The sequence below is a fragment of the Paramormyrops kingsleyae genome, chromosome 19, assembly GCF_048594095.1.
Source record: "Paramormyrops kingsleyae isolate MSU_618 chromosome 19, PKINGS_0.4, whole genome shotgun sequence".
Taxonomy (NCBI): Eukaryota; Metazoa; Chordata; class Actinopteri; order Osteoglossiformes; family Mormyridae; genus Paramormyrops; species Paramormyrops kingsleyae.
In genome coordinates, this window is record NC_132815.1 from 3,500,316 (window position 1) to 3,522,059 (window position 21,744).

Below are 21,744 nucleotides of genomic sequence, written 5' to 3' on the forward strand. Positions count from 1 at the left end.
TGCAATGCAGCCGCAGGTCGGTGGGGTGGGGATTCCTGGAAGAGCAGCCCCTCACCTTCTCGTAGTACTTGATCTCGTACTCGGTGATGACGCCGTTGGGCTGCTCAGGCTCCTGCCACGACAGCTGCACGCTGCGCTGCTGGACCCACTCCTTGATGACCTCGCTGACCTGCGAGGGCGCTGTGGAGCAGGACGAGTAGCCAAATAAGCCGACGGATGATGGAAGCCGGACGCTCAGCCGCGGGACAGGCTCCGCCCACACAGAACCTCCCAACGAATAATCACGCGCGGCCTCCCACATGTTTGTCTTCCATAATGGAAATTTCAATTACAGTGCAAACAGCGGAAGATGGCATTATCCAACTCGGTGTAACACCAGAATGGCTGGCTTATGAATGACAATTAGGCAAATTAATTTAAATTAAGTCAGTGGAACCAGCAGCACTTACACTCCTGGCGATAAAGGCAGCCAGAATGCTTTTATGAAGGGGTACCTGTAACTATAACATTAGCTTAGCATACACCAATTAGCCATCACCCTTAACGGTCACATTAAAAAAAGACTCTGCTGCACTCTCCACCATACATGTGTATGGTGTAGAGAGAACCGCTTCTCCCCAGCAGGCTGACACAGGATGGCAGGAACAGTAATTAATCTTGCGGCTTTCATTGTTAAATTAAACACAACATCCACGACGCTCTAAGCGCCCGACCGGAGTCTCGCAGCGTGCCGTCACGTGCACGCTCTTCGTCGCGATCCCTTCTAAAATAAGCGACGCATTCGAGTCGGAGAAAGCATCTGCTCGCAATGGAATGTGCATGATATGAATGGAGAGCTCATGGAGGAGCCCCACGCATTCCTGGGGAATGCGACGAGTAATCAAGGTGTTTGCCGCTGCCTCCATCTCTAAATGTTTCTGTTCTCTCTCATTAGGGGAGTTTAAAATGAATATTAAAAGCACTCTGATGCCAAAGGAAGCCTTTTCCCGGCGTATGGGATGTAATCACTGTGTGAAAGCAAACTGAGAGATCCCACCCCAGGGAGAACAATATTACTCAGGAAATATTTTTTGAGTGGGATGTGGGGGGGCATATGAATATTAAACATGTGTTGTTTGGGGAAATTAAATATTCATATATGCCAGAATGCATGTAGCCAAAAAAGCGAAGCCATTTCATTAAACCAAACATTTGAAACTGATTAACATTTACAATGAAGATATATGGAGGATTTATTTACACCCACCAGTCAAAAGTTTTTGCACACATTGCGATTTTCTACATTTCCGTTACTCACTTAACGTTTACTAAAAATACACTCCATATTCTTTGCCAACAAATAAATTTACAGTATGTTCACAGTTTGAGTTCCTTTAATTAGCAAAGAAATGTCGTATCTTTGATTCATCAAAGTGTCCTCCTCTAGAAGTGATAACAGCAGATAAAATGTGAGGCATTCTGTCTACAAGGGACATTAACTGCTGTGATTCATGGGATGAAACAGATAACTAACGCATTTAAAGTTAAAGGACGGCCTAGACTGTCACTCTGCCAGTTATCTGAGTGTCAGACATGCACTCTTACACATTCTTTCCATCTTATACGGGAAACTTGCTTAATTTGACTTACATTTTCATTTATAATTGTTCACTCAACTTTCCAAAGCTTAACAAGAATAAAAATCTGCAGTTTATGAAATAAATAGAAAAATCGTGAAAACCCATAGTGTGCCTCAGCTTTTGACTGGTAGTGTGTGTGTGCATCTTTATGCTTCTAGCAGAGCCTGGCTTCAGCTGCACACGTCCAAAGGAGCGGCACAGGGAAATGGGAAACCGGCCCCCACAAGAACGCCCATCTGACCAGCTCCAAGGGTCTCTGTCTGAAAGAAAATAATTCACCCCACCCCCCAAACTCCAAGACCCCACCCCCTCAACCCCCACGCTGTAATCCTGCAAAAAACTGGAAACTGAAGAACTGCATTCTCCTGGAACATTAGGAAAACAGAACCCACCCAGCCCCCGGCCCCTGAATTTGATGTTGAATCGCTCCAAATGCAGACCCCACGCTAACGACTCGCCGTGGATTAGCGTGCCACCAGCAGCTGCCCCCGGTGCCCCACGCTCATATGAGTGTCAGGGCACCGCGGCGAGTACGAGACAAACCGCGGTTTTTTAAATGTCCCCCCCTACGGTAATCCAGCTAAAAGGACCTTAAAGGGAAGCCCCCCCGGCTCCAGCGGGCCGATACCCCTTCGGTCACGCTCGATGGTCCAGGGCGCTGATCCCACCAAGTAACTCAATCAGCCCAGAACCTTCCTCCCCGATTTAAGGGCCACATCGCCTCAGGGTCTCGCCCGCTCTGCCACAGCTGTCTCTCTCCAGCGCCGCCAACAGTTTAGGGACCTGACAGTGAATTGTGACTCAATAAAACTGTCACAAAACTGTCATCGAACTAATGCTAATGAGCTAAGTGTCACCTTTTTTTTTTATTACTCTGAAGCCATTGCTCATTTTCCGGAATTTGTCAAGTGTCACTACCTTACATAAATGCAGATATCAAGTTAAATACGTGGAGCACCGGGCGGGCGGTAAACAGAGAGGCCATCGGACCGGCTCTGGGCCGGCTTCCTCTTCCTGGTCCTCGTCTGGCGTCTGCTTAAGCCTGCTCAGGCTGGGCCGGGCCGTGCGGCGAGTGTCAATTACCCGCCGGAGATTCCTGCGATGCATGTGCCGAGTTGCAATTTAAAGTGGCATTTGTACATATGAAAACACTTGTAGGACGGTAATTGGATCCTTTTGCGGCTTCGCTGTCAGTCACTCGGCCACATTGGCAGTTTGTTTGTGGAGTCAAATGTCTCCCTGAAGGTATCAAAGCCTTCGGAGGGAAGAAGAACAATAATGTGTGTGGGGACCCCCCCCCCCCCAGGAATAAAAATAAGGAGGGAGAATGACACGAGCGGGCTGGAAATGCCTCATGCGAGCGTCTCTGCCGTGCAATTACCCGCCTCTGTTTGCAGGACGTCCCCCCGCCTTGCCGCCTGCGGGCCCCCCCCGACTCGTGCCAGCCGCCTGTCCGCCCCGTGACGCCCCCTCACCTGCCTCCCGCTCCCTCTCTCGCTCATGTCCGCCTGACGCCCCTCCCTGAGCACGCCGGGCCACTCGGCCACGGCGACGGAGCCGTACGCTTTGACTCCGCCTCCCCGGCTCCATCTCGGCCCCCCCCCCCCCAGTGGATTGTTCAGCGAGCGGCTGGTAACAGCCATTAATGACGCACTTAACAACGCGAAGGCCAGCCCTGACCAGCCACTTAAAGACTTTTAGCATACCTGAGGGGCTTAGCGTAGCAGAAAATTGCGTAATTGTTATGGCTTTCTCAAAGTGACTGTTTGGGAACACATTTAACAATCATTGCACAATATTAAAGAGCGTATTAGTGACCTTAATGCCATCTCCCACAAAGTTTATTCTTTCTGAAGCCTCTCTCGATCAACGCCAACATGTGAAAGCAACACGAATCCATAATGGATACAGGGATTCTTAAACCATTGTCCTCCTTGCTCGTTTGGGTGGATCCAACTCCACACTGACCTGATCTGGAAAAAAATGCAGGTCCATCTTTAAGGTCCCACATCCATCCGTCCATCGCATTAATTACATTAAACACCCTCTTATAGAGGGGGCCTTAGATTGACTTTGTTTGTCATTTAGAAATGTAATGTGTGTATGGCTCAGAAATACAAGACATATTATTTACTTCTTTGTGAAATTTTGAGACAAGATGGTCAGTAGGAAAGTGCTGCTAAATTCTGACAAAAAAAACTGGAAAGCGATATTTCACTAGCACAATACAACTGGAACTCTTGAAGACAACAACTTTACTTATTATTTCCTCCTGACAGATTTTCCATTTCTTCTTCTGTTGCAACCAGAACCCGAATTTACGATCGATTACTCTGGGACCTGCTGGTTTTTAATATGTATTCTTAACAGCTTTTCCAGCACGATATAAAACAAACATCCGGCGGAGCACTAATGACTCATTGCGTAACGGAAATTCCCAGATCTGACATCATGTTAAAAATCCCGCTCCGTCGCAGAGGGGTGAGGTGTCATCCGCAGCGGGTTCGGATGCTGCCGTTCACTCCGAGCTCTGCTGCCGTAGCTGTCCATTCCTAGTGTGGGTCTGGGTCTGGGGGGGCAGAGAGATGGTCGGGGCCACTTCAGGCCCCGCATGGAGGAGAAGGTTTATTCAATCACCTCGCTGGCAAATGGGAAGCCTGTGTGCCGCAGGCGGGGGCCAAGTGACTCAGAAAATAACAGAGCGATCGATGATGGCTCCGGACTCTCAGGAACGGGTGGAGGTGGGGGGGGAGGGGGGGTGTTCGGCTGTGACAGGGGCCTCGCTCATCCGATGACGGCCTCCTCACGAGATGTGCCCCCCCCCCCCCGAAGGCATTGGCACCTCCGGTTAAATTCAGCCGGAGCGAGTCCGAAAGCAGCCGCGGCAGGCATAAACGGCCCAGGCAGATAAATAATGCCTTTATCTTTAAGAGGATCAAAGCCGCTGATTTAATATGGATGAAGCAGCCGTGAGGTTCTTGCTCAGAAAGTTATCTTTTGTGGAGACGGTCTCCAGCTCCCTGCCACAATCTCACACAGGATGGTGGGTGTGTCTGCACCTTGGCAAGAGTTCTCACCAGTATCTCCTAATAAAAATACCAAACAAAGACAAATAGCTAATTCAGGTATACAAACATGCAATTATCATATCTACCTGAATCTCATATATATATATATATAGGGCTCTGAAAACCTTCACAGGGCGCGGAAAGGGGTCAAAAAGTCACAACTTGAAAGCAATTAGCTGGGAATTGTTTGGAGGAACGACGGGCCTTTCATGTTCCAGCTGCGGGCCAGAAGCGTCTGCGCTGACAGCAGGAATACTAACAACTGCCTGACAGCCAGAGACTGGCAGCTCGTCTCTGTGCCCAAAACGACAATTTCATATCATTGTCTCGCCCCTCAAAGTCCTCGTAAAAACTCCACATCATGCATGCACTCCAATTCTCTGAATCAACACCATGATATCAAAACCAATTTCCTGTGCCTTGAATGTGCTGTCACTGGTGTAACCTACGGAGCTAAATAAAGGACATTATTACATTAAAATGTATTCAATTTCCAAAAAAAAGTCTACATTTACTTTTGCTCCCTCATTTCACCCCCGCCATAGAAATATCCATATTATGAAAAAACGCGAAGAAAAAACACACAATATAATCCAGCGGTGCTTCGAGCAGATCTAGAAGAGTGACTCTGCTGGTGTCTGCCATTCACTTGGGGGGGGGGGGGGCTCCTGCACATCTCACGGGGGTCATACACTGTGTACGTCTTTATCGCATCCAGACACGGCAATTCGATTTGAACCCGTGTCTGCACATGCACCAGGAGCCCTCAGTGATCTGCTTAAGGCATCCCCCAAGGGCCGTGAGACTCCATTACATAATTGCCCCGTCAGTAGGGTTCCCATGTATGACTGATCGCTTGACTGCTCTGAGTTGGTGTCCAGATCTGGCCCCCCTGGGCGGAAAGCCATCATCCATGAGCGGCTCTGTACCCACGCCGTGCACCTTGCGGATGGGCCTAAACAGACACGTGCGGTTCACCAGGTCACATGATGCATTCTCCACATGCCATGCTTGCCCTGTTACCCTGGAAACCTGTGATGACCACACTGTATTTACAGCTATATCTGTATAATGTAACACCAGTATGGCAATCAGCAAAACAACAGATAAGAAGGGATCGGAAATGACTTCTTCATACAAAGTGATTTTTCTAACTTTTTGTCTTTTTCTTACCATCATAACCTGTCCAACAGAATCTGAAAGATGTTCTTTGGCCATAACATTCAAGCTGCTGCCAGGTTAATTGGATCCAAGTCTGCATCAGTAAAAGTGACGTCGCCAAACTATATCAAGGAGTCCCTTTCTTCATCACGCTGTCTTGTCAAATTGAGGGATCGCAATTATCTGCCTCGCTGATAAACAGCAATGCTGGCTCATAGAATGGGTCTGCAGAGAATGGCAGACGTGGTGCCTGCGATGTGCTGGAACGCCAGACAGGAGTACTGAACATATAAGCTTCTTTTTCAGCAGAACGTGGTGTCATGCTCAGCTTGTACCCGCAGTGTTACCATTTTCTAGCTTTAATATAACAACAACAACAACAAACAAAAAAATAAATGACGCAGTAATTATCGGTGCTTGTGAAAGCCTGGTGTGTCCCGCATGGACTTAATTTACACCAGGCCGCAGATTTTGTCCTTTGCTGATATCAAAGCCAATACATAATAAGGGTCTATATCCTTAAACAGCTACTATACTATACAGGGTTTGGAAAAATCTAAGTAGAGCTTCGGGGTGGTCCTTAGAAATGGGGCTAGATCTTTCTGGCTTGGCAAATAAGCCCAGCAGACCTGCCCAGCCTGCATTAGCCAGGACACACTTCACCAAGATAAACCCGGGGACCTGTCTGTCTCGTAGGCGTGCCTTGCAGCCCTTGAGCTCTTAATTGCAAAGTTCCCGAGATCCAAAAGTCAAGCGGACGGCAAACATGACTCATCCTTGAAATATGTTCCCTGTCCGAGACCCTTTCTTGTAAGCCGTTTAATAAAGATGGTTCTAACTACCTCTTGACACGGTTAATGTCACCGAAAATACACCCTCCTGAAAAGAAACAGTGTCCAGACGATGAGTAAAGACGTCTTCCATAAATAGCCAGTTGCTTATTAGCCTGCTGAAACAGCCCTTCCGGTATAGAGGGGCTATGAGGCATGTCTGTTTGAGTAGAGGAGCAGCTTAGCCAGAAACGTCTCGGGTTAGCGGGGATGCTAACCAGCCCAGAGGACAACAACCGTCTAATTACGGCAAATACGGCTGGCGTGCTGCATTTTAAGCACTGGATGGCTATCTCTACGGCAGAGGTACTGAAAATCACACAGTGAGGTGCGCTCTGCAATCACGGAGCGGTCTGGTGAAAAGAGCACTTTTTAGCACTTGGGGCCACTTATCTGCTAAGCCAGTTCACCCGGCGAGAGCCCCCGATTTCTTATCAGCAGCCAATAAATTGTGCGTTCGGCTACTCCGGGGAGTATCATAATTTCAAATGAATACTCCACAGCTGTTTCACCGGAAGAGGGGGGACGTGCAAATGGCTGAGACTTGGAATGGCTAACAGCCGCCTATTAGAGAAATATCTCTGTCATCAGGGGGATGATCATATAAATCAGTGTTCATGTGCTCTTCCATCACAATATTGGATGAAGTCCACCACAGGAAAGGTATTTCCAGGGGGCACCACAATTCCATTCGCCTGTCTGTGCAGATTCCTCGTCGCATGAATCCTGCTCGTTGGGGACCGATGCAGTTTCCTCCTCGCCTGCGGACCTTGGTCCTGAACATGCACTGGATCCCCGTGGGCCAGTGGAAGCTGACCCTCCGTTGACTCATATGTTTCCAGGCTGCTGTACGCCTGGTCCAGGATCCCAGAGTGACCTTCAGCATTTGGAGATCATTATGGGATTCCTGCGTCTCGGGGCAGACTCAGTGAGTGTACGGGCGCATGGCGCACGCCTCGGTGCACCGGCTTCCTTTGGTCTGTGCGGAGGGAGGGGGCCCACTCGACCTCACTGCGGACATGGGTCGCCGTAGCCAAACTAGCAGAACTTCAAAGTGGAAGAAGAGAAGTGGAGGGGAGGAGACCAACGGAAGCGTGACCCGGGATTCTTCGGCAAAACACGAGATTCAGTCGGCGCCAGACAAAACAAGAAATGAAAAACAGCTTAATAACACCCAACCCCCCCCCCAGAAAAAAAAAACAAATATGGAGAATAGAGTTTCCTTTGATTAGGAAAAGTGCGGTTTCATTTGGGGCTGTGACCTCTCGGTTCAAATATCTCCTTGGTATGTCCCAGGTGAGGCCCAGCCTATATTCCTGTGTTCCCATGGCAACCATGGTCGCCACTGAGCGACACGGCGGAGCACGCTTATATCAAACGCATCACATGATTGTCCAGCACCGCCATGATTCCAGTCCAAACTTAGGCCCTTTAATTAGGGTCCGTTTGTGTCCAGCGACGACACACCAAACATGGGGACTCCTGGTTCAGCGATTATGTTCTCAGTGCCTGGGGGTGGGGGGGTTCAGGGGGGGGCAGGGGGTCAGAGCCTCATTCCAGTGCGACAGCAGACCATACTTAACCACACATGAAAGCAGCAGCTTGTTTGTGCCGAGCCCTGGAAGACCTAACTTGCTCGTCGCGTCACCACAGACGAGACACAACGCCCCCATTACTCATCAGCAACCAACCGCCGCAATGGCAGAATTGCTACCAGAGGTCGTGGTGACTAAGACCATCCCAGACAGCCAGAGGAGCTCAGTCCTCCCCCAAGCACACTGTGAGATTGCACAAGCAGACCTTACACCCGCGCCTTTGTTTTCCTGCTCATCTGTCATCGGTGAGTGTCATGGATTTGCTACTGTTTAGATTTTCAAAACCAAATGAATGCGGCCTCAAGGAAAACAGATTTACACATTGGGTTGTTTAAGACTGTCTGCAAACTATCATTACTTCACTGAAACTGGTTGGAACTGCCCATGCACTGCGACTGGGATTTCTAAGCTCTGGGCCACTGTGATTTAGGAGTCTCAAATGCTGGAGTGATAGTTAAATCGATTAGGCTCAGTGTTATTTTGCTTTGCACACCCTTTGACGGCCATTAATAACATACCGTCACTGCTGTATGTTAGGACAATGTGTCCCTAACTTAGGTACAGAAAGCCCCAAGTTTGCTTTAAGTTGGTCTTTCCTGGATCAAAACATTGAAAAATTATATGAAGCTTTCCAACCCAAATCTGATCCCAACCCCCAACCTAGCATGAGCCCGTTCTACTGACCCCCGAGGAAGCTAAGTCACAATTCTTCTGATATTGTCTGATTCCACCTGGGGCCTGTAGACTGAACCTAGCAGGCGGCGAAAAGCCCCGATTATCCCTGAACCAGGCGACGGAGCTCTTAACCCTGCCAGGGAGTCAGTTGGCGATTTGATCCATCTCCAAGACTCCGCTGAGCGATTTGCTACCTGCTAAGACAATGGTCTCTCACAGATAATTTCGGCCAAACCCAAAGCCACAAAGATTTCACCAGGCTGGGGGTGGCTGACGGCCCCCGACAGCTCCGAGCCTTGGATTGGCCGCCTCTGAACCACGTTCAGCCCCAGTCTGCCTGTTAGCAATCTTTAGCTACCCCACTAATAATTATCAGATTTTTAAAAAAGCCTCCTTCATTTTGCTGCGAGGCCAGTCTTAATCCTCCTCTTAAAACAAAATAATGTGCATGATAATAATGGAGAGGAATGCTTCGGCTTGACAGCAGGCTCTGCCACTCGTCACGTGTGACCCGCGACCTCTGAATTTTCACCACCTAATAGGTACATTCTTGCACAAATCTCTTGAGCTGCTGAAAGGCAGACCCATCCTCCCTGTCTGCCCAGCACAGATTATTTGGAGTAACTGTCATCCATCAACAATAGAGTTCTAACTGTTTATTATGGTAAGTGACAAAATAATGGATACAGTTTGTTTAGGGGCCCCAGTTTTACATTGAAATGCTTCTCAGAGCAGAGAGCGCTAAAGCATGCGAGATGTGAGGCCTTTTCGAATATTCTGATTCACTGCAAGAGCACAGCTTGTCTATTATGACAAATGACAATGTTATCATTATCTTATGATAATTATTACACTTGAAAGGGATTTGGCAGCTTGCACAGTACATCAATTTTTTCCTCCACGAAAGCGTAAATATGGCCACGTGTGCGAGCAAACTAATGATATTAAAAATATGAAATACCGAACTCATATCAAAGCACAAACCGACCGAAATGGACTTTGGTCTCAGGAAGAGCACATTAAGGTTTAAGTGAACTGCTGAACTGACCATATTAACACTTAGCTGTTTCAAGGTGTTTAATGAACAATGGAGATTATCTATTTGTATACCATACATAACTTATAAGCTGTCTGTCAGTGTTAATACCTAACCAATTAACTTTTGTAACTGCAAAGCAAATTGGATATAAAGTCTTAAAGAAATTAGAGTGGTTATAGGAAAAAACGGCATCAAGATAGACAGCAAAGTGCTCACATCTTTAGGGCTGGAGGTGTAATGTTACGCTGGCAGTGTGTGTGTGTGTGTGTGTGTGTGTGTGAGCGGGTTTACCTATCCTTAGGGGACATAATGTCCCCATAACGTGATAAATAATATTTTTCCCCTTTTTCCCCATAAGGGAAAACTCTATTTTATAAAAATCGGTGACTGCTATGAAAAAACTAAAAATACAAAAACTCTTGTATTTTGTTAGGTTACTTATGGTTATGGTTAGGGCAGGGTAGGGGTTAAGGTTGTCATAGTTAGCGTTAGCATTTTTCCCATTGAAATGAATGAGCGGTCCCCATAAGGATATGTTTACCCTACATGTGCGTGTGTGTGTGACCAAATGTCCTGACAATGTGATAAAAACCAGCCATTTTGACATTGTGGGGACCATTTTTTCAGTCCTCACAAAGGGGAAATACAAATTAAAAAAAATCTGTGACTGCAAAATTAAAAATGCTAGAAGGCCTATATTTTGTTTGGTTACTTATGGTTAAGGTTACAGCTGGATAGGGTTAAGGATGTCATTGTTGGGATTAGGGTTTTACCCATAGAAATGAATGGATGGTCCCCACAAAGATATGGGTATAAGTCTGTATGTGTGTGCATGTCTATGTGTGTGTGTGTGTATGTATGTGCTTTCATGTTCTCCCCGCATTATTGAGGGTCTGCTCAAAACACTACGGTTCTCCTCCTCTAGACCACCTCAAACACATGCAGTTTGTGTGGATTGGAGTCTCTAAATTGGCCTCAGTGTGTGATTTTGTGTGTGAGGTGAGTGCATCCTGCCTTGCGCCTGCTGGTTCCTGGGACGGGCTCCAGACATGCTGGGAAGCTGCACTGGATGAGCAATTATGGAAAATAGATGAGGAGGTTATTCCAGAAGCGTAACTAGGAGACAGGTGACACAGCCGTAAAAATGCCGGTCGGACCAAACACAGTCTTCCATTAAACAACGAAAGAAGCATGGCTTAAGGGGACACATTGAGATGCACATCGGCAGAATACCGATTAAAATAACACCGATTTTTAGCTTGCTCAGTAATTCGAGTTTTCTGGCGCTTCCAACATAATAAGCAGGTCCGTTATAAAAAAAAAAAGATGCAGAACTGCTCTTCATGTGCATGAAGAACCTGCAGAGGCCAGGCTCCCACCCAAACACAAATCTCCGTCTCCATGTGGAACTAATCAGTAGGCAGGCCCCCGAGTTGCATGTAATTGTGGTGTCTCTTAAAACGCCCGTCCCAACGTAAGCGCCGTTAATCAAACAGCACAATTAACAAGCTTCCCCGGCCTGTTCTTTGTTTATCTGGCTGAATTGCCGTAATCCCTGCCATTACGGCAAAGCCCGGTCAGCGCCGTCATTCATATCCGTAACACCCTCCTTTTTTGGCGTGAGAAGCGAGTCCGGGGCTCGCTGCCCGTGCGACCGGCGAGCCTCCGTGATGATGCGGTGAAGACAGGAGAGAGTGATCCGTTAGCCTTTAACCCACGATCTGTGTGATTATGTAGGGAAATACAGGCATAAAGCAGAGGTCAAGCTAATGCGGAGCACAGGAGAATCCTGTAAGTCGATAATTGAGGAGCGGCAGTGTGGGAATGCGTGTGTGCAGGCGCGCTTGCATGTTCACACGCATGGGCTGGTGCATCCTGTGAACTGATGGGAATTTCACTTACACAAAAATTTTCTGAGGCCAGAACGAAAAATGACTGGTTCAGAGAGATAACCAATCAGACTGTGGAGGAGGTGGGTCTAAGCAACTAGAGGAGGGCGGATTGGTCGGTCCCACTTCTTCTAGTTGCTCTAGAACATTTTTGTGCAAGTCAAACTCCCACGAGCATCCTGTGAAGTGGCTTAACAGGCAGCGCAGCTCATGGCTGGCTGTGCTCGTCCCCAAAGCCTGCTCCCAATTAACAGAGCCGTGCACTGAGAGCGGAGAGCCTCGCTGCCGTCTTTGTTTGGCCGCAGTGTTTTCTCCGGAAATCCCCAGACCGCTCCGTCACCCCTTAATTGGGGAACGCTGCCTTATTGTCATGCAAACATACGGGATGTTGAGTTTAGCGTGACCTGCCGGCGACCATCACGCGGTGGCGGGAGTGACTAACGTGGCGCCTGGCACCTAAACCGCGCGAATGGCAAGTTACCGCTTACCGAAAACAGCGCTGCTGATCGAGCGGCCAGGTTTCACCAGGAGGGCCCAGTCGGCCGCTGTATCAGCAGCTCTGTTTTTGGTGAGCTAACTGAGATGGTTTATGTGCTTATTTTAAGATTCTTATTTCGAGGTGGCACAGCGGGTGGCTATGTCACGCCACACCTCCGGGGGGGGTCGGGTTCGAGTCCCGTCAGCACCCAGTGCGTGTAGAGTTTGTGCCAGTGAGCTCCATGTTCTCCAGTTTCTGTCTGCCATCCAAAAACGTCTCTCCAAATTGCCGATGGCATGCAAGTGTGTGGCCTGAGACATTCTGCCTAATGCACACTCTCAACACAAGTTAGGACTGGGGTGTAATCAGAAGATTTTCCAGAAATACTGGGGGGGGGGGTGCCTTTTGAGCTTAATTGCTATCATTTGACAAACAGGGAATCCGCAAGAATCATTTTTCGTAATTAACTATTGCTGTCTTCATGTTTCCAAACTTGCCTCACATTTACTTATGCCCATTTAATCTTCTTTTTTGTGTTTTGTCTACCTGTTAGTCCCTGACCTGAACTTCATTTTGATATTTTATAACTATGATGTGCACTGCTAAAACACAAATATATCGTCATATTTCCCGCCATTTCTTTGTGGTCTGATACCGATATCAATCCGATATTTATTCACCTTTATCAACTACTAAGCATGAAATAAGATACTATCAATACATTTAAATTAACATGGCGATCTCTTTGCACGTAGTGTACGCTAAGAACAGGGAAATGTAATGGTCATGTTTCTCAAAGCTATGCTACGCTCCATGGCCAACATGATTTACACAAGTCTGCTTCTTTGCTTTATTCAGTAGAGGTTAGGAGCAGCACTGATTACAGCGCGTTACCACCCCCACCACACGACCGACCACCTCAGGGATGAGAACCTGAGCGCAGCCGTGCATTGGGCGATGCCTCAGCACCACACGAGTCCGAATGGACCAGTGCGGTGGCTGGAGTGCCAATCCTACTTCAGTAACAACGTTCACAAAAACGAACAGAATTGTTTCTTAAAGTGCAAATTGTGCAATCTGTTCCCAAATGAAATATAATACAGAAATCAATCATAAAAATAAAACTGTATACCCCAACTAGCCATTTCTAGTCAGAAAGTACTCATAAGTCTCCAGTACAATATATGCGATGGAGCACAGATAAAACTTTTAAGAAGCAGTTATCCACTTCTGTTCACGGTATGTTGCGCTGAGGCTACAACATTTTCCAAATTTTTCAGCCTAGACTAAATCTCTGATAGAAAATCAGATTAAATTATGACTCCCCCGCCGATATCCGATCCAGCATTTCTTGCTACCGATACTGATGGTGGGTATCGGATCGGTGCCATCTCCATTATTATTACTATTATTGCTATTATTATTATTATTATTATTATTATTATTATTATTATTGGCAGAACATCAGGTGAATGCAGTTGCTTATCACCTGACCACATCCCTGTCCTTCTTTGGAGAATCATAGTAAAACAAGGCCTCCAAATACTCGTGGCACAAATAGTATAGTATTATACTATTACTTACGTATTAAATAACCACAAACTAAGTCTTAGTTACATACTGATTTTGTGTTAATTCATCATTAATGAATCGTGATGCATCTTTTATCTCAAGCGGTTACTGCATTTGTTACTATATCTGTTAATTCTATAAACCTTTGTGAGCTACTGAAGGAACAAGTCATGAATAACACAAGTGAAACGCTGATCTGTTTGTTATTCACTAATGAATGGTGATGCATCTTTTATCGCAAGGAGCAACTACATTCGTTCATGATTCCTTTATAATTTGTACTTCAGCAGTAACTGAGTTAAGTATTTGTGGCCCGTCAAGTAAAGTATTCCCATTATTATCACTATTGTTATAATAATAATAATAATAATAATTTGGACTGAAATTAAGACTTACAATTGATTAACTGTGTATCATTCCAAATAAAGCTAATCCATGCAGATTTAACATGTTTTTCCCATGAGTTCGGCAGGTCAGACTGAGGTCAAAAGTTCAGGTTCACCGTAACCATGCTGAGGTACGTAAGCAGAGTCACTCTGTGTGTAATGATATCAAAACAAATACGGGCTAAAAACCTGGCAACGTCAATACCCATCAAAGAGAAGCGTTTCACCCAAAGGCGGCCGACAGGAGATCAGGATTCATGGTTTGGTAGCAGGAGCCGCAAAAGCGAGTGTTTCTGCTGATAAAGGCACTTGGATCCAAAGCTTAAATATCCCCCCGTGCAAATTAATCAAAGCCAGGGAAAAAATTGTGAACACAGGCATCCTGGGCTCCTACCGCACTGCATTCGCCACAATTCTTGGCAGTGCTATCGTATTTGATGGTGATGCCGTGAAAAACAGCGATTTTAGAGGAATCTAAAAATTCAGTTACGGCGGTCTCCGAGGACATAAGTGAGTCCAGGTTTAATTTTAATGTAATTTTTTTGTTTTGCATCAGAGAATTATCTTGTATTTAAGCGACAGGATTCCGCTACAGGTACAACGTCTGACGAGTCCTCGCAAACACGCTGTGAAACGTGACGGTTGAAATTCGGAATTGGATCGTGATGGCAGGACGAGACGCGCGGGGAACATGGAACATGGCGTCACAAAGTTCTCGCCCTGATCCCGCTCGGACTGACCTGGCGCCACGTTGTCATGTCATTCACACACTTCACATTCACTTTTCATGTCTCTGCTATAAAGCCACGGCTAAAGACTTTCACTGGGGGCAGTGTGGGGCTCATCGGGTCAGGACGCTCTGTCTGTGATCGGAAGGTCGCCAGTTCAAATCCCACCCAGAATGATGTCATCACTGGGTCCCGGAGCAAGGCTCTTAAGCCCCAGTTGCTCCAGTGACTGTCTGACCATGACTACACTCAAAAGTATATGTTGCTCTGCATAAATGCCCCTGCCAAATAAAGAAAAATGCACAAAATTGCAAAATACAAAGAGCCTTTCCTGTTGGCAGATCCCTGCTAACACGGGTGTCTCAGTGATGCACGTGTCCGCACAGAAACACTGGCAGGGTATCAGCACTTTTTAAGAGAGGTTTCAGTCATGAGAATTAACGGGAAAAAAATCAATTAAACCTGCTGCTATCCCCACTCCCCCACACACCTCAGGGAGCGTGCAGTTGGAGAGTGGCGGGGGGGGGGGGTAGAAGCTACCTCATGGGGTGGTCCGTCCGTGGGCTTTTGTCAGGGAGGGGACCAAAATAATAATGAGTTAACGTTAAAGACGGCGAGGACTGCGTACGGCTGGCGCGCCGCGCGAGCGGGAGACACACACGTCTGTCCGCGACCTTGCGGCCTCGTGCTGCCCTTACCGACACCCCCCAGGCCAGCTGGGTCTCCCATCTGTCCCAGTGCAAATTCTCACAATCCCACTGCAGCAGCTGTAATCTTTTCACTGTTCTTTTACACCGAACCATTAAAAGAGTCATCGCAGATGTGTGTCATATATCCGCCCCACTTTGGTAAAAGGTATTAGCATGGCGCTTATGTACTGGGGGGGGGGAGGGGAGAGTGAATGAGGGATCCAGCAGGTGCACGGGACAGACCTGAGTTTACACTCCGCTATGGAGCTTTCTGTGGCAGGTTGGGGCCAGCGAAGGCGGGAGGGGGGGGGTGGGTGTCATGGGGTCATGTGTAATTATTCGCTTTCGTTCACGGAGGTGTCAACTGCGAATTTTCCAGCAAGACCTGCTTTTTTCCACAGCAGAAATAGTCTGAGTGAAAGTCATTATGGTTTTCAAATGTGATGGTCTGAATAAGGTGGCGGCGGTGGGGGGAGGGGGGACGCTCAACACATAATTAGTTCTTCTCACTACAGGAGACGGCTTGCCAGTGAGACAATGACAGGCACAAAGCAGCCTGTCAGTCTTTTGTCTTCGCTTGTGTACTGAGACGCCTCGGAAGCTGAAGCGTGTGCTCCGAAAGCAGCGCTAACGTCACCGGGGCTAAGCTAACGGCACCGCTGACACCGGCCTCTTTCTAAATGGCCCTGTTTAGAAATAAAAACACATTTAAAGCCTCCCACGCACTATGCTGGACCTCGGTATCCAAACCCCTCCAAATCTGTCAGCGAGCGGGCGGGGGCCCGGCTGTGTCTTCGCTTCCCGGTAACTGACGGCTTGATCTGACCTGTCAGGCTGCTTCTGTACTGTCAGGCTGCGACGGAGACGGCCCTGTGCCGAGCGTGGAGATGCTCCCTTTGAGCGGCGCCAGGCGATCGGCGGCTCGCGAGCCAGCGGGGGTGCGGGGGGAACGTCTCAATCCCGACGGCCACATGCAGGTGTCTGAAATCCTGCTGCATTTATTGGACACCTGTGACATGCACCTATATTCAGAGTTACTGCCTCTCTCTCTCTCTCTATTCCCTCCGGTTCTACGACAGGAAATGAAACACTTTACCACCTCGACCAGGACTGACCCGCAGGTCCTCGGGCTCGGGGGGGGGGTCATCTACACCGCGAGCATTTGCTACTCATAAACGGGGACTGCAAGGGCCCCAGGGCCACACAAGGGCAGTAAAGGGAGACTGGGGCCCCCCGCTGTCCGTGTGGTGACCGCTGTCACCACGTAAGGACGCGTAAACACACACCAGTGCCACGATGGCTCCGAATGCACAGCTCCGGCCAGGTCTCCCCAAATCCCACCAATAAGAATGCAAAGATCTTTCCGGACCGTGTGTAAGATTGAATTTGGCTGGGACAGTAACCAGATCCACATGGAACTGAGATGGGAGACTGAATGGTAACCTTCTTAGTGCTCTAGATGTCAACAAACACAGTGGATTCTTCTTCTTCTTCTTCTTATTATTATTATTATTATTATTATTGACAGAACTTCTGCTTATTAACTGACCAAGGACTCCAATATATATTTTTTTAATTATATGAATGCTTTTTTCAGTACTGCATCCAACAAAATTTTAACAGATGACGCCATAATAAAATTAAAGAGCAAGATTTTGGCTTCGTTTGGTTTACGATCCACCTTTAGCTCACAGAACACCCTTCCATCCTGACCAACAGCACTTTAATCATTATGCTGTAACACCGAACCCAAATTCTAAATAATTCTTACCGCCGGCTCATTGTTCTGAGTTTATAACACCCTTATTTATCATCTGTCTCGTCTGAGAGATGAGACCGCTATCCTTAGAGACCACTTCAATTAGTACCTGTCATTCAAAAGAAACTCATTAATACAAGTTTAGTGAATCTGAAATTAACATTAAGACTATTAATTTATGGTTTAAAAATAGTGTTTCATTTTCATTCTCCACGACACTTTCTCCAGAGAGCCTTCACGTTGCAGCGGAATGCCATCCACTATGCTCTCACAGCTGTCGCAGCTTAAAAGCTTTTCACAAGGCAGGAAGCTTCTCCGTAGGGCACAACTTTGGCGTTTTTTTTTTTCCATGTTAGTATAATGGAATCCCAAAATGTTTTTTTTTTCTACCCCTGTTAAGTGTCAAATGCCTTAAACACACTCCAAAGGTGAGGTTTCCATATTAAAGTTCATTTTGGCTTTTTGTTACTGTAAACAATAGCCAGACTGTCATAGACATACACTCAAAACTCTGCTGGCTCACTCGAATCCGAATATTTAAAGTGCACCTTGATCTGCGCCCCCCTGCCCTCTTTTAACCCTGTGAGACCCCCTACAGAGCAGAGGCACAGCCATCATACAGAGCTGCACGCTTCTTACAAGCATATTCCTAATCAGCCTCATAAATAACACCCGTTCTGGAAAACGCACATTAAACTGTTACATGTCTGCAGAGAAATACAAAAACACAATAAAAGAAACTTTGCCGATGTAATCCATCCATTGTCAGCAAAGAGAGAAGAGCTTACACACACGGGTGAGGTTCGAGATTTTGGGCCCCATCCCAGACCAACCCAATTATGATTCAGATTCTTAGGGCCCCTGTCACTGGGGGGCCCTTGGGGTTCTAATTAAATAGGTGCACAAGCCCCCGTGCTTATGTAGTACAGGCAGAGTCAGCATCAAGCCTTCCTGAGCAAGAGCAGGGCACAGTGGCTTATTAATATTAAATAATAATAATAATAATAATAATATGACGATGACGACAGTGAGACAGTGCGGGGAAAATGGCCGCAGAGCAGCAGCACTAAGGGATCTGGAACAGCCCCCCCCCCCCCGCACCCCCCCAGTATCCTTCCCAGAGAGACACAGCACCTCGCGGTTCCCAGGGTCCGAGGCCGGCAGAGGGCCGACCGGAGGGCAAAGGCAGGGGGGGCCTCACTGTGAGCAGGGGCGCTCATTCAGCCACACGGGATTCTGGGTGGGGGGCGGGGGGATTTAGGGGGCTCGTCTGCCCGCAATAAAAGGCTGAAACAGGATACTTGGGGAGATTAATTACCTAGATAGGGCACGATAATGCCATTTAAATGGGAAAGTAATTAAAGTGCACCTTCCATGAAAATTATTCATTGCTGACGGATTGGGTGGCAGACGAATCGGGAGGCTTTTGCGGGAAGCCGGGGGTTAAGTGCCGGGAGCCCCCGCCCTGAGAGACCACCGCCGCTCTGCTACAGCTGTCGAAGCCCGCCGCCCTGCCCAGGGCTCATCGAATTACTGCGAGGAAGGAGGTAAAGAAAAGGATGTATGTGTGTTAGAGAGGGAGAGAGAGGGAGAGAGAGAGGGAGAAAGAGGGAGAGAGAGAGAGAGGGGGGAGTCAGGGGAGAGAGGGGGAGATAGAGAGGGTGAGTCGGGGAGAGGGAGAGAGAGAGATGGGGCAGTCGGGGAGAGAGAGAGGGTGAGAAGGAAGGAGAGAGACAGAAAGAGAGAGCGATAGAGAAGGAGAGACAGAGGGGGAGAGGGAGAGGGGCGGGACAATGGGTTGCCAGGTAATGCAAAACTGCAGACAAACACCACAGTGGCGGATCCACTTAACTAGAAAATGACACCGGCTGAGTCTGGTTATATGGGACAAGCGTGGATCAATCCGCCGGAACTCAGGCGCAGGCGCTGCGTCGATGGCCTTATCACTCCCACCGGCCGCTGTCTACTAATACACCCAGCCGCATCGCTTACAAAGTTAGCCGGCGACGGCGATCGCATTAGCACCTCCGCGGCTAGCTCATGCAGGCACTCGAGCGCGTCGCTCCACCCGACGGCCATTCGTTCTCTCGCAACGCCCGTCTTCACCGTCAAGACTGAGGAGAGTGGTTATATAAGTTACTCTTAATGACCGGGCGAAGCGCAGACTATGGGCAAGTCTTCTGGGGGGAGATTAGCATCACAAACATAGCTTATGACTAATCTGGGGCCCCGGCAGTGAGCCGTCGAGCTGCCGATTTCCCACAGAAAGGCTTACGTGTCTGGCTCTGCTCTTCTCCTTACCAGTGGGAGAAGCAGTGGGATAAACAACTGCATGTTTGCTGGAAAAAAAAAATAAAACTTCTCATCCTGGTGAGTTACTGCCTCATCTTTGTGATTAAAACGGATCTGTCCTAAAGATTCTCCATCCCAGTCTCGAAAGCTGCAGCGCAGCTCATGACGACTCTCTGCTTGAGCAATAAAGATTTATTCATTCGGTTTCCTTAAGAGGCTCAGGTTTATATCTAGTAATTATCCTGAACTGCTTCCAGGCAGTGGGGACCCAGTGGGCAGCCCTGTTGCCTGATGCCCCCAGATTCGCAGGTTTGAGTTGCGTCCCGCTCTCTGCGTGTGGAGTCTGCATATGCTCCCCATGTTATGTGTGTTTCCTGCATGCTCTCTGGTTTCCTGCCACAGCCCCACGAATGCACTTGGCAAACTGGCATCTCCAAATTGCCCGGTGTGTGTGTCTGTGTGTGTGTGCCCTGTGAGGGACTGGCATCCTGGGCTGGGTATTCCCTGGGTATTCCCTGCTACATTACCAGGGGTACCAGGAATAGTGTACTGTGGCGTTTCCCAATCTGGTTGAGGACCCATGTTTTCGCTTCCTCTCAGCTCCTTGCCAGACAGTCCAAGGTTTTTGCTCCCTCCCAGTTCCCAGGAGGGAGCAAAAACATGGACTGTCTGTGGGTCCCGAGGACCACACTGGTGTACTGGATATGTGGCTGAAACGTATACATGTGTGCTTCCAAAGATTCCAAATGAGGGAATGAAGAGAAAAAGAGGGCACTGTTAAGGGTTTCGTATGCATTTGGGCAATAACAATAAGTCAATAAGTCAATGAATAGCAGCTTAAACACTGATGAGACAAGCCCCCCCCCCAATCCCAGCATGCCTCACTGCAAAAGGCCGCTGGACTCTGCAGTACACACTGCATCTGAATGCGTATAAATGTACAATGGATTCTAGCTGACACCTGCATTAAAATCAATTTAAACGGCTCCCCCCGCCCCCCGATCACGCTGTCTACGCCCCTTGCCGCCTGCGCACTTGTTTCTGCGCATTCCCTACTGCTGAGTCGGATTCTGATCCGTTCTCTATGCTATTTTCCACAGCGCATTTTCTTCCTGAGATGCGATGTCCCTCGAAGTGCATATTAATGGCTATTTAAGAAACTACAGCGACGCGTTTGACCAGTGCGTCCTGTTTACAAGCCAGTTGTGACACTGGAACCGGGGCCTCGGAGTGAGGCCTTCATTAAATCCGAGTCCCCCTCACATTTCATAATTATACGTTTGGACCCCCCCACATTTAACATAAAATATTAGTTTTATACCAGTGTGTCCCCCCCACATTCAAAATGCTTCTGACGCCCCTGCCTTTTTTAGCTAGTAGCTGAGAGGCTGATATTTATATCGCATATATACTGTAACTACTCCAAATATCACAATAACAAATTTGCATATACTTCGGTGAAGCGTCATTATTTAAGTCCGGGAAAGACAAACCTGAATCGCAATTAGACTTCAAGGAACAATAGGCACTCAACACCTTCAACGATAGATGTGTTACCCCAGACAGTGTCTTCAGTATAATTAGGGGAGATGTGCGACCCTCATCAGCACTGCCACCTGCCCTCACGCAATCACATCCTCCCCGTGTCCGTTTCGCCATTGGCTGCAGAAAGACCCGACCGCGCGGGTTACAGGAAGGCGTCCCAAGAAGGCCGACGCCCTCTTTAGCACTTCTCCCGCGATAGGATTCCTGCGTCGGTCTGGCAAAGGTTAACAGCTTCCAGAATTCTCGGTAATAAAGTCGCCCTCCTGAGCCGGGCCGGCGCCGGCCACCGGTTCCAGAAGCGGAGTCGCTCAGGCGGGCACCGCAAGCGGCTGGCACTCACGAGGTCACGGAGACAGGTTAATATCCAGCGTGCGAGAAAGTGAGACTGCCCACATACATCACTAACGCGGGGATCCCCA

General features: G+C 48.1%; 1 protein-coding gene across 2 annotated transcripts in view; it reads right to left on the minus strand.

Annotated features, from left to right (window-relative positions):
- Window positions 1-21,744, minus strand: part of epha7 (eph receptor A7) — a 62,045-nt gene that overhangs the window by 13,396 nt on the left and 26,905 nt on the right. For both annotated transcript variants that reach the window (XM_023810188.2, XM_023810187.2), the window contains exon 6: window positions 56-180. In XM_023810188.2, the coding sequence (XP_023665956.1) occupies window positions 56-180 (125 nt within the window). The remainder of the gene's footprint in view (window positions 1-55; window positions 181-21,744) is intronic.